We start from the raw sequence: 13,848 nt of genomic DNA, 5'->3' as shown, positions 1-13,848 counted from the left end.
GCTTGGGCGGGAAGCTGCGTAAGTACCTGGTATGGAAGTGGTTAAGGCAGTGGAGCAAATGTAAAAACTTAAAATTATTTTCTTATTATTCTATGCTGTTTCTCTGTTCAACATTTGGACCACCTGCTATGTTTTTTTACCTCTTTCTTCATTATACTAAGAATGTTTTTTCTTTTGTCTGTACAATATTATATCCATATGGTGTGATTGTGTTACCCTATATGGCTAATCTGAATATGTTTTCTATCTAGTTACAATTAAAAAATGGATGTTTTCCCCTGAGGAAGCGGAACCCGCGAAACATGTCAGGAAATGCGACTTTTGTATGTTTTTTCAAGTAAACTACAATCCTGCTATCTGATGACCTTTGGCATTTATGACATCAAATGAATCATAGGTTTTAATATGTATCTTGTGTATATAATTTTTTTGTATTGAATAAAATCATTTTTGTAATTTTTTATGCAAGACATTCTTTCTCATCATTACCACCTAAATAGACGCACCGTAATTTATCCCCCTTTTTTCCATTTGTCCATAATTAAAATTATTTTAAAATGTTTTCACAATGCACCAAGATGTACCTCAAAATATAGTGATTGAATTCATAACATTTGTAACAACCATGATTTAAATATACTCAAAAACATACAAAGAAAAACACACCACATTTACAATTTTAAGTGACAAAAGCATATTCTGTGAAGATGAGGACTTTGGACATAGATGACTAAATCGAGATTTGTTAAATCTAGAGGACAAGAAAAGAATTGATATATGCATATATTTACCTCGTGGTTCATTATTTTTCCATATGTCTCTACAAGAGACTCTGCATAGAAAGGAGTCTCCCCAAAGAGAATTTCATACATGGAGACTCCTAGAGACCACCAGTCACATTCTGTTCCATACTTCCCCTTGCCATCTTCCATAGCTTGTAAAATTTCTGGTGAAATATAGTCAGGTGTGCCAACAGCCACTGACGATTCAACCTATAAAAAAAAAAAAAAAAAAAAAAAAAAGAAGATTCAGCGGAGCGTTCGCTCTTGACTTCATTTATGTACAATCCCAAGGTGCCAGATAGCCTCACCCACCAAATGTCTCATCCGTGGACGTCACGGAACTTATTTCATTTTGGGAACCTGGTGGATCCCCTATCGCGTAAACTCCTGCCCTTTTCTACCCTCCAGGCCAAATATGATCTCCCCAAGACGGTATTCTACGGTTACTTGCAAATTCGCCACTACGCTTTGTCTATAACACCCAATCTGCAATTCTCCCCACCAACCCCCTTCGAAAGATTGGTCCTGGCCGGATCGACCCAGAAAGGCCTAATTTCTGATATCTATAAAATACTAAATGCCTATCCCCTGGAATCCCTAGGCAAACACTCCTATATGTTAAAGTGGGAAAAGGCTCTTAATGAGGAAATACCCCTGGAGCAATGGCGGACTATCTGGTCCCAAGCAGCTAGGAGCTCCCTCTGCACCTTATACAAGGAGAACACGTATAAAATACTTTTCTGGTATATGACTCCTGATGTGCTCCATGCCATATATCCCGCTAGTTCTGATCGCTGCTGGCGATGCCAAGGGGACAGGGGCTCCCTCTTTCATATCTACTGGAGCTGCCCATTGATTACCCCCTACTGGTCTGAAGTTCAGCAACTGCTTAGCTGCCTCCTAGACACCCCATGTCCCCCAAATTTTTTCTTCTGGGTCTATCCCCCTTGAAGATTTCCACACCTTGCAAAAAACTGCTACGCCACGTCCTCACGGCTGCCCGCTGTCTTGTTGCCCTGAACTGGAAAAAAAGGATTTTTAATACAGCTTACCTGTAAAATCCTTTTCTTGGAGTACATCACGGGACACAGAGCGGCATATTCATTACTATGTGGGTTATATGGAGTACCTTCAGGTGATGGACACTGGCAATCTCAAACAGGAAGTGCCCCTCCCTATATAACCCCCTCCCATAGGAGGAGTACCTCAGTTTTGTAGCAAGCAGTATGCCTCCCAAAATGGTCCCCATAAGAGGGGTGGGAGCTCTGTGTCCCGTGATGTACTCCAAGAAAAGGATTTTACAGGTAAGCTGTATTAAAAATCCCTTTTTCTTTCTCGTACATCACGGGACACAGAGCGGCATATTCATTACTATGTGGGATGTCCCAAAGCAATGCTTACAATGAGGGGAGGGAGACATCTTCCCAAGACAAAAGGATTTAATTTAGAGATATACTTAAATCATAATAAATCCAACTTAGTTGAGAAAAAAATAATTTTAAATTTTACTCAAAGGGGAGCCCCCGGAATCCGAGGGTCTCAAACTGTAGCCCGCAGCACTGCCTGCCCAAAGGCTGTATCAGTATTCCTTCTTATGTCCAACTGGTAGAACTTTGTAAACGTGTGGACCGAAGACCAGGTTGCCGCCTTGCAAACTTGAGCCATAGAGATCTGGTGGTGTGCTGCCCAGGAGGCGCCCATGGCCCTAGTAGAATGAGCCTTTAATGATAACGGAGGAGGCAACCCCTTTAAGCCGTAGGCCTGAGTGATTAACTGTTTAATCCACCTTGAGATGGTGGATTTTGCAGCTGCCTGCCCCTTTTTGGGCCCATCCGGTAAAATGAACAACACATCTGTTTTCCGAATCTTCTCTGTAGCTTTAAGATAGGCCTTCATGGCCCTGACAATATCCAAGGTATGCAGCAACCCTTCCTTTTTGGAAGTAGGTTTAGGAAAGAAGGACGGTAATACCAAATCCTGGTTTAGATGAAAACTGGATATAACCTTTGGTAGGAAGGAAGGATGAGGGCGGAGAACGACCTTGTCCTTATGTAAAATAAGATATGGTTCCTTACAGGATAAGGCTGCCAGTTCCGATACTCTTCTGGCGGAAACCATGGCAACCAAAAATACTAACTTCCTTGTCAGTAAAACCAAAGGAATTTCAGCCAACGGCTCAAAAGGTTGTTTCTGTAAACTTGACAGAACAAGATTTAAATCCCACGGACAAAGTGGGGATTTAACTGGAGGATTAATACGTAAGACCCCTTGAATGAAGGTCTTAACCAGCGAGTGGGTGGCCAGCGGCCGCTGAAACCACACTGACAAAGCTGAAATCTGTCCCTTGATTGTGCTTAATGCCAATCCTTTATCCACTCCTAGCTGGAGAAAACGTAATACTCCATCGATGGTAAATTTGCGAGAAAGCCATCGCTTGGACTCACACCAGCCTACATAGGCCTTCCAGACCCTGTAATAAATCACCCTAGAGACCGGTTTCCTGGCTCTGATTAGGGTAGAGATTACTTTCTGAGACAGACCTCTACCCCTGAGAATCAGGGATTCAGCTTCCAGGCCGTCAAATTTAGATGCCGTAAGGCAGGGTGGAGGATCGGACCTTGCGATAGCAGGTCTGGCCGTAGAGGAAGAGTCCAAGGGTCTCCCACTACCATCTTCAGGATTAGTGAATACCATGCCCTTCTGGGCCATGCTGGAGCTACCAGGATAACTGGTATGTGCTCCACCCTGATCCTGCGCAGCAGGCGGGGTAGTAACTGGAGCGGGGGAAATGCATAAAGAAGTTTGAACTGATGCCAAGGGCAAACTAACGCATCGGTTCCGCAGGCCCTGGGATCCCTTGTGCGGGACATGAACCGGTCTAGCTTCTTGTTCAGTCTCGATGCCATGATATCCACGTCCGGCACTCCCCATTTCTGGCAGAGTGTCTGAAAGACCTGTGGATGCAGAGACCACTCCCCCGGCAACAGAGTCTGGCGACTTAAGAAGTCCGCCTGTAGGTTGTCCACTCCGGGAATGAATATAGCCGATATGCAGGGCACATGGGCTTCTGCCCACAAGAAAATCAAGCTCACTTCTTTCTGAGCGGCTTGACTCTTGGTTCCCCCTTGGTGATTTATATATGCCACCGCCGTGGCATTGTCCGATTGTATTCTCACCGGGAACCCCTGTAGTTTGGACGTCCAAGCCCTGAGGGCTAGTCGAGCAGCTCTGAGCTCCAAGATATTGATGGGAAACTGCTTCTCTGCCGCTGCCCAAGTGCCCTGGCGAGTGCAACCATCCAAAATTGCTCCCCAGCCCATCAGGCTGGCGTCTGTGGTTACTATCTTCCAGGTCACAGGACTGAAAGTCTTTCCCTTCAGGAGATTCTGAGGGTTTAACCACCAAGATAGACTTTGCCGCACTCTTGGTGAGAGTGGCAAAGGAATTTCTAAGGCCTGAGGCCTCTTGCTCCATGCTGACAGGATGGCTGCCTGCAGGATGCGAGTGTGGCTCTGAGCGTACAGAACCGCCTCGAATGTGGCCACCATCTTGCCCAGTAGTTGCATACATAGGCGAACAGTTGGCCTTTTCTTTCTTAGAACTATTTGTATTAGCTCCTTGATGGCCTTGACCTTTAATAGGGGTAGGAACACCTTTTGTTGTTCTGTATCCAATCTCATGCCGAGATATTCCAGCTGCCTTGTGGGCAGGAATGCTGACTTGTCTCGATTTAGGACCCAGCCGAACCTCTCGAGGTACTGAACCGTGAGGGCCACTGCTCGTTCCAGGCCAGGAGACGAGTGGTCTACGACCAAGAGGTCGTCCAGGTAAGCCAGAACCGTGACCCCTTGGGTCCTTAGATTGGCTAGGATTGGGGCTAGGACCTTCGTGAATACCCGGGGGGCCGTAGCCAACCCGAAGGGGAGCGCCACAAATTGGAAATGACGCTGAGCCACCGCGAAGCGTAGAAATACTTGATGTGGCTGAAAAATTGGCACATGAAGGTAAGCATCCTTTATGTCTATGGACGCCATGAAGTCGTCCTTCTGGAGCACGGCGACAGCTGACCGAATAGTTTCCATCCGGAATGAGCGGACCTTTAGGTACGCATTTACTCCCTTTAAGTCCAAGATTGGCCTGACATCGCCGTTGGGCTTTGGGATGATAAACAGGTTGGAGTAGAACCCCAATCCCTGTTCCCGGACTGGTACTTCTACTATCACCTTCTGGCATAGCAGATGATTCAATGCCGCCATCAATGCGGCTCTTTTCACAGGGTCGCCTGGTACTCTTGACTCCTGGTAATGAGGAGGAGGGAATTTTAGAAATTCTAGTTTGTAGCCCGTGGTCACGGAAGACCGTACCCAGCAGTCGGGAATGCTGGCCTCCCAAACCTCTGCAAAGAGACGCAGCCTTCCCCCCACCATCGTGGGTGGGGGCGCCCCTTCATAAAGCCGACTTGGGGGCTGGCTTCGCAGGCTTGCGGTACCACTGTTTCTTGCCCCCCGTGGCTTGGCCCTGCGGCTTATTGTTAAATCCTGATCTTGCAGGAGGCCGTCGATACTGTTTGGTATTAGAGGGCCCCTGCCCCGGGGAGGGCTGGCGCTTAAATGCGGGCCCTCGGGCCTTCTTCTTGACTGGCAAGAGTGTGCTTTTGCCGCTTGATATAGTCTGAATATATCTATCCAGATCTTCTCCGAAGAGACGTCCTCCATGGAAGGGAAACCCTACCAGGAGTTTTTTGCACGGGGGCTCAGCCTCCCAATTCTTCAACCATAAGAGCCTTCTCATATGGATTAGAAATAAGGATAAACGTGACGCCTGCTGGATGGAGTCCTTGATAGCATCCACCGTAAAGCGTATAGCCCTGGGTATATCCGAAAATTCCTCTGCCTGTTGGGCAGGGATCAGTTTAAGCATTTGCTTAGTCTTATCTGATAATGCTTGGGCAACTCCAATAGCAGCCACAGCGGGCTGAACTATCGCCCCTGCTGAAGTAAAGGAGGCCTTAAGTAATGTTTCCAAGCGTTTATCAACCGGATCCTTAAACACCTGTAAGTTTTCTACAGGGCAAGTTAAAGATCTGTTCACACAGGAGATGGCTGCGTCCACCGCCGGGGGCGCCCACCTTTTGGAGAATTTCTCCTCCATAGGATATAAAACAGAGAATTTTTTAGGTGGTAAAAAGACTCTATCTGGCTTGATCCAATCCTGAAATATGACATCCTCGAGTAGAGGATGGACCGGAAAAACTGCGTTGCTTTGAGGCGCTCTTAATGAGCCTAAAGCTGAAACCGCCGATACTTGAGGTTCTGGTATGGGTAACTTAAATGCCTCATGGACCATGTCCGTTAAAGCTTGAACCCACAAACTTTCCCCTTGGGAGGTTGAACTAGACTCCTCAGTATCCGGATCCTCGATCTCTGAACCACCCTGGTCCAAAACGTCAGGATTATCCAATTCCCCTAGGGAAAGGATCTCTGAGTCTGAGGGTTCCTGCTCGGGTGACGGAGACCTAGTCCGCTTTCTACCCGATATAGCCTTAGCTATCCTTTTTGCCATTCTTTTCTCTAGTTCTCCTAAAGAAACAGCAAGCACCCTCTCAGTGACAAAGCCGGGGTTGGACTGAACTGGACCAGCCCCAGCACCAGATCCCCCAGGTCCCATCAGGGCGTGCCCTGATATGTCCTGTGGGGAGAGCAGCGGCATAGCCGTGTCTGAGCCCTCGGATTTTGCGGGGGAATCCCCACCCATTGTACCCTCTGACCCAGAAGCCATGGTACAATACCGAGGTACACCTGCTATCACCCAGCCACAGATGTAGCTAAGGGGATCTGCCGGTTTGGGAACGATAGAGACTAACGCCCAAACTGAGAAGGGAAAGATCAGAAGTACTTTCCCTTTTTTTTTTTTTTTTTTTTTTTTTTTTTTTTTTTATATATATATATATATATCTTTTTTTTTTGAAGAGGAAAAGAAAAATACTCTGTCTCCTAATAAGTATTGCCAATAGCCATCTGCTGAAAAAAAGGAAAAGGAAACCTATCTGTAGGTTTGACAGTCTATTCTTTAGAAAAAGACTGTAATCTTTCCTTCCGCCACTGGGTGTCCTCAGCGAGCTCCGCTCTGTGTCCTCCTCCTCTGTAACTCAGGAAGACACTGAGCTTTTGGCAGCTACTGGAAGGGCCTCCCCTTCCTATATGTAAATCGCCGCCCACAGGGATGCGCCCCCACCCCAGCCAATGGCGCGAAAAAACGTTCATATCTCGGGCACGCGCGGGGGCCATCGCACATGGAGGAGGACGGAGCGGCGCAGCACCCAGGCAGGTAAGCCCTCAGGTAGGTCACAGACCTCCTCTTAGCATGGGAAACACGGCTCCTGTATTTCACAGAGATCCCACACCTAGCGCAGCAGACCCAGCTAAACAACACTTACCAGGGAGGACACCTATCACTGGGGGAAAAAGATTTGAATCATCCTGTCTCTGACCATAGACATAGTGATTCCTTGCCAATGCAGAGCATACCCAGGCATGACCCCCTGTGCACCTCCCTCCAGGGAATCTGCTAAGAACCAAGTTCCGCAGGCTCCCCAATACTTACCTGCTCCATGCCGCAGGACTTTTGCACAGCAAGAGGTCCAATCTTCCCCCATCTCCGTGGGTGGCGTCTAGACCTTCAGGCCCTGGGTTCCTATGAAGGAGCCACTGTCCTGGGCCCATATAGCACCCTGGCAAACAGGAGCTTTAGATGCCCAAGGTTCTAAGTCCTGGGCCCAGGGTCCAGCTCTCTAAAAAGAGAAGCGTTATGGGCAAACCCCATGGCTTTGGGGTCCGGATACTGTCCACTTTAGCACTGAGGCCGTTGGACAGATCCGGTTAGCCTGCCTTGATCCCAAGGATGTGGAGGCAAAGCTAAACCATGACCAACACCTAAGACACTGCCGAAAAAACTGAGGTACTCCTCCTATGGGAGGGGGTTATATAGGGAGGGGCACTTCCTGTTTGAGATTGCCAGTGTCCATCACCTGAAGGTACTCCATATAACCCACATAGTAATGAATATGCCGCTCTGTGTCCCGTGATGTACGAGAAAGAAAAACGGTCTCCCCCTACCCCTGAGGCCCTGCACGCCAGGATTAAGGATGTGGAGCTGATGGAGAGAATGACTGCCAGGATACAGGATAGACTGGAGACCCACGACACTGTCTGGGAACCATGGCGCCTTCGGGAGGATTCATCTTGACCAGGTAGTTGTACCAATCCGATGATCGTTTCCCCCTCTTCCCACCCCTCCCCTCCTATCTTGTCTTTGTTTTTTTTCTTTTCTTTTTCTTTTCTCACTTTATCCATCTCTACCCTTTTGGGTTCGCAGTTTCGCAACATGATAACATTGGTCGCTGTGCGGCGACATTCTTAACCTAAGTTATGTGCCTGTTATTATATAGGATCGTGTAGACGGTTCATACTGGTTATTATCTGCACTGAAGCAGTAGGAAACCAAAGGAAAGTTGACCTGTGCCTTGTCTCCTTGTGTCTCCTCATGCTGCGACATGTGGCTCTGTATTCTGTAAGAAATGTACTTCTTCTCTTTCTTATTTTCAATAAAAAGTTTTTTTTTTTTTTTTTTAATCAAGTAAAAGACAAACTAAAAGTTAAAACAATATTTTAGAAGTCTGAGGCAACTTAAAAGGCGTTTTTGCCTCCTACAACATTCTACATCCTCGGACACCACAATAAGATTTCTTCCTTTATAGACTAGTATAGCCCCACTGTGGAGAAGTAATGCACTTTGGCTTTGTGTCAGTGTCAATCTTCCTAAGGCAAGGGATTACACCAAACATTTTGGGAAAAAAATAAGTTAACCAACTGTATAACAGGTTATGCAGCAGTTTAACATGTACCATTAAATACTCAGAAAAATTGGGTCACCTATGACTAAAGAAATGTTATGATTAGTGGTTGTCGATAGTCAACATTTATGGGGTAAAAATCAAGCTTTTACTCCAAAGCCCAGCTACTCATGAGTGTTAGATGTTTAATTGCAATGGCAGTGCCTCACTGGCGTAAATTCTAATAAATCGGATGAAATAGGAGCCATGGGTGTTCCTGGAGCCGGATGAAAAATTGACGAGAAAACAGTGACAGCATCCAATCACATGCAATCACTATTCCAATATTCAAATAGTTCAGGTGATGCGGTTACAGCCCCCAGCAGGGGTTAAGCATGGAAAAGGGAAACCATTAAAATTCTCTCACTCTCTGCTCACACTCCGAATCATACAACCTAGTGTTCTTGAGCCCAGGCCATCACAGACATGCCCATAGGGACATGTCATCACGCCAACCTGGGATCATAGTACTCCTGGACAGAATGGAAATCACAGATCAAGGACCAGCTACTGCCTCGTGACATCACCGGACTGACCAAAAGACTATAGAATTTAAAAATGTGATCAATGGAATTTAACAAATATATTTCTTTATCGTACATCACGGGACACAGAGCAGCCATAGTAGTAACTGTGGGTTATACGCCACCTATAGGTGAATGGACACTGGTGCACTCAAAAGACAGGAAGTCCCCCTCTATATAAAGACCTCTCATACAGGCAGTCCCTCAGTTTTTTCTACAGCGTCTAAGGTGTTGATCACGGTTATTGAAGTGCTAGGAAGAGCTCCATCGGAGATCCTTGGCAGGTTCAAGGGGATATGTAATCAGATCCATTCAAAGTGCGAAAAAAGGTCCACGGGAGTGGTCCCCATTTACAAGGGGGACCAGGTCCTTGAAGGTCTGTCATGACATGGCCCACAGTGATGGGTGAAGATTGGGTCTGTCCGATTTCCATTAGTATCCTGCGGCGGGAATGGTTAGTTAAGAAGATCCTAAGGAACACATTATGGTTCACTTGTGGACTTTTTTCTTTGGAGTAGACAATGGATTGCCAGTGTTCTACCACTAGAGGATGTAAAGTATAACATACCTGGTGTCTAACATTCCATGCTTCCCCACTATTGTGCTCAGTGTCAGCAAACACTTCCTATGGAACAGAATTGCTCCTTCCTTCGCTCTGTCTTGGCCACCAGTAGGGGTTTGGGGGACCATCCGCCTACTGCAGCAGTCAGGCATCCCCTGGTGAGCGCCCCTTTGCCGTCACCACGGGACCTGCCTGCGTGCACAAATACACGGCGTAGGCACATGGCTTACTGGCTTTAAAGCTTTTCACTCTGAAAGTCTGGTGGCTGATGGAGGGACACAGAGCACATGTGGGCCTGTAGGCTGTATGGGTGTTGGATACAGGCATTATTAAGGCACGTCTACTCCGCATCACACTGAGCAATTATAGTGGCATAATATTTATTTGCTGGGCTAGAGCTCTGGGTTAGTACCTGTTTTTTTGTGCTTAGGACTATGTCTTTCCGAAGTAGAAGGGGGAATACAGCAAGGGGGAGTGCAAGGGTGCAGCGGTCAGGGTCTGAGGATCCTAGTCAAGCTTCCACACTACTATCCTCCCCTGAAAGACCTGAGAGACAACTGGCCAGTCTGAGCCACCTAGACTCTCAGGTGTTGTAGCTGCTTCCAACATTTCAGCCTCTGCATACGTCACCAAGGACGATTTGGCTTCAGCACTAGCTTGTTTGGTAGGGAAGATAACTAGATATGCTTGCATCTTCCTACCAGGATGGGAGAAAACATGGCAGATCCCCTTCTCCTGCCCTTGACCTTCCAGTACTGGAACAGGAATGGGCACGAGATGCAGAGTCATCTTTGGTGTGGGGGGGATCGGGGGGATCAGGGAGAAGGGCATACAGAGGGCTCCTCCTCCGAGGATTCAGTATCTGAAGAACCTCTCTCAGCCTCACAATCCCAAAGATTGCTGGCTTAATCTCTTACAGAATTGGTCCGTTCTGGTTATAAATCGCCCCCAGCAAAGGTGACTAAAGTTCCCTTTTCCCCTTTGGGTTCTCCAAGGCCCCCACAAGGTTCACATACTTTCCCTGTAAACCCATTGCTGGTGCGGCTGATATATGCGGATTGGGATCACTCATAAGCATTTCCTTCCAATAGATTTTCTCTTCTTTACCCTCTGGAAGAAAAGTTTACTAAAAAGTGGAGTTTGCCAGCAGTAGACGCTGCCATCTCCTCTGTAAATAGGAGTTTAACTTGTCCAGTGGACAACGTCCAGGTATTTAAGGATCCAGCCGACAAAAACTGGAGTCTTTGCTTAGGGCCTCATTTGCTGTAGCCAGTGCGGTAGCACAACCTGCAGTAGCAGCAATGGGCATTTGTCAATCCCTAAAGGATCAAGTTAAGCAGGTTATCAAAAGTGTGCCTGCTCAAAGAGAAGAGGCCCAATATTTAGCTGAACTACCAAGAGCCTTATGTTTTGCAGTTGACGCTATTAAAGATTCTATTCATCAGGCATCACACCATGCTCTCCCATTAGTGCATATGCGTAGAATTATTTTGCTAGAGCATTGGCCAGCTGAGATGCAGTGTAAAACGCTATTGGCTGGTTTTGCCTTTCATGGGGAAAGGTTGTTCAAAGATTTGGATAAATACATACCAAAAAAAATCTCAAGCAGTAAGAGTACCCTTCTACCGGTTAAGAGAAGAAGGCGTCCTTCATTCAAATGTGCTTCCTCTCCGGTGCGAGGGGCGACCGCTTCCAGGCAGTTGCAACGGCCTCCACCGTCAGGGTCAAAGGGTAGGCCTCAAGGCCAAGCACAGGGCCATAAGAAACTCAGGGGGGGCAGAGTCCCAAGGCCTCCTTTTGAAGGGGCGCCCCCGCTTTGATTGAGTGGGGGGGGGGGAAGACATTGGTGGTTCTCAGAGGCTTGGCAAGAAGAGATCCAAGACAAAGGGGTCATCTCTGTGGCAGCCCTAGGCTACAAGCTAGAGTTTCAAAAGTTTCCACTGTTTCATTTTCTAAGATCAAAACGTTCCCAAAGACCCAGTGAAGAGAAGATCTTTATTTGTGGCGCTAGACCGTCTGAGGTCTCTGGGTGTTAAAATAAAGACCCCCTTAGAAGAGCAGGGTTTTATTCGAATCTCTTCAGGGTGCCAAAACCGAATGGAGATGTAAGACCCATTCTAGATCTCAAAGATCTGAATCGCTTCCTTAACATCCGCTCTTTTCGCATGGAGTCAATCTGGTCAATCTTATCCACCCTATGGGGAGGAGAATTTCTAGCATCAATAGACATCAAAGATGTGTATCTGCATGTGCCAATTTTCCCCCCTCACCAGAAGTTTCTGCGTTTTGTGGTAGAACAGTATCACTTTGTTTGTGGCCTTGCCCTTTGGGTTAGCCACTGCACCCCGGGTGTTTACAAAAGTTCTGACCCCAGTACTAGCAAGACTAAGGGGCCATGGTATAGCAGTAATGGCATACCTAGACAACCTGCTGCTGGTAGATCAGTCGGTGGCATGGTTAAAAACAGGCTGTGTCTCTTGTACACCTGGGTTGGATTCTCAACCTAGAGAAATCATCCTTGCGACCAGTAAGGAGGTAGGTGTATTTAGGTCTGGTTATAGACAGCCCAGAAAATAGTATTTTTGCCCCAGACAAAAGTCAACGCTATAAAATAACTGGTCCAGCTGGTCAGGACAAGGGGCCTTCCATTCGCCTTTGCATGAGGTTTTTAGGGAAGATAGTGGCTTCATTCGAAGTGGTTCCCTATGCCCAGTTTCATTCAAGACTGTTGCAAAACAGTATTTTGTCTGCTTGGAACAAGGCGACCCAAGCCTTGGATTATCCAATGAATCTGGCCCCAAGGGTACGCCAGAGCCTCAGTTGGTGGTTGACAACCAAAAATTAGCAGATGGGAAAATCCTTCATACCAGTTACCTGAAAGATAGCAACTACTGATGCCAGCCTATTGGGCTGGGGAGCAGTCCTGGAAGAGACCACTGTCCAAGTGAAGTGGTCAGAGAAGACCTTGCCCATCAATATCCTAGAAATTCGTGCGGCACGTCCTACTCCAATGGCCTGGACATTCAGGTTGCGGAGTTGTCCAGTTAGGATACAATCCGACAATACCATAGCAGTGGCCTATATCAATCACCAAGTGGGTACCAGAAGTCATGCAACCCAAAGAGGTGAATCGTGTTCCGACTTGGGCAGAAGAGTATGTACCTTGCCTATCTGCAGTCTTCATTCCGGAGGTGGAGGAGAATTGGAAGGCCGATTTCTTGAGCCGTCAACAATTATTCTAGGGAGAATGGTCTCTACATCCTGACATTTTTCTGGCCATATGCCAAAAAATGGGGTACCCCGAACATGGATTTATTGGCATCAAGGTTCAACAAGAAGTTGGACAGCTTTGTGTCAAGAGCAAGAGATCCACTCGCATGTGGGACAGATGCGTTAATGACCCTATGGGATCAGTTTTCGCAGATTTATGCATTCCCCCCAGTTTAGCTGCTACTGCGCCTTCTTCGCAGGATCAAGGAGGAAAGAAATCGGGTAATTCTAGTAGCCCCGGCATGGCCCAGAAGATCCTGGTATGCAGAGATCATAAAGATGGCAGAAGGAACTCTTCCATCTCGTCCAGACCCACTTTCGCAAGGAACGGTATTCCAGCCTGCCTTATATTTGCTAAATTTAACGGTTTTGCTGTTGAAGCCCACGTTCTAAAGAGTCAGGGACTTGCATTAATCAGGGTAGATACCACTGAACCTGAAAGGAAGATGGATTCTAGGACCATTTATTATAGAGTCTGGAGGTCCTATGTTTCCTGGTGTGAAGCCAAAAGATGGCCGGCTCGGAAGCATGTCATAGGTAGAATTCTTGCTTTCCTACAGTTGGGGGTAGAAACTAAGCCAGCCTTGAGTACAATCAAGTGTCAGGTCTCAGCCTTGTCAATGTTTTTTTAAAAGCCGCTTGCTTCACATTCGTTGATTCAGGCCTTTATACAAGGGGTAACACGTATAACTCCGCCAGTTAGGGCACCCTTGTGCCCATGGGATTTGAATTTAATCTTGTCGGTTTTACAAAGACAGCCATTTGAAGCGATGCGCAATACTCCTTTGCTTCTTTTGACAAGGAAATTGGTGTTCTTAG

The 13,848-nt window shown here is 47.0% G+C and overlaps 1 protein-coding gene across 4 annotated transcripts in view; it reads right to left on the bottom strand.

Annotated features, from left to right (window-relative positions):
- CDC42BPG (CDC42 binding protein kinase gamma) overlaps positions 1–13,848 on the bottom strand; it is a 197,444-nt gene that overhangs the window by 106,210 nt on the left and 77,386 nt on the right. For all 4 annotated transcript variants that reach the window (XM_040328581.1, XM_040328582.1, XM_040328583.1 and 1 more), the window contains exon 7: positions 792–992. In XM_040328581.1, the coding sequence (XP_040184515.1) occupies positions 792–992 (201 nt within the window). The remainder of the gene's footprint in view (positions 1–791; positions 993–13,848) is intronic.

Source organism: Rana temporaria, chromosome 11, assembly GCF_905171775.1.
Source record: "Rana temporaria chromosome 11, aRanTem1.1, whole genome shotgun sequence".
Classification (NCBI taxonomy): domain Eukaryota; kingdom Metazoa; phylum Chordata; class Amphibia; order Anura; family Ranidae; genus Rana; species Rana temporaria.
Note: the sequence above shows the minus strand (reverse complement) of the source record. Positions and strands in the feature narration are given on the sequence as shown.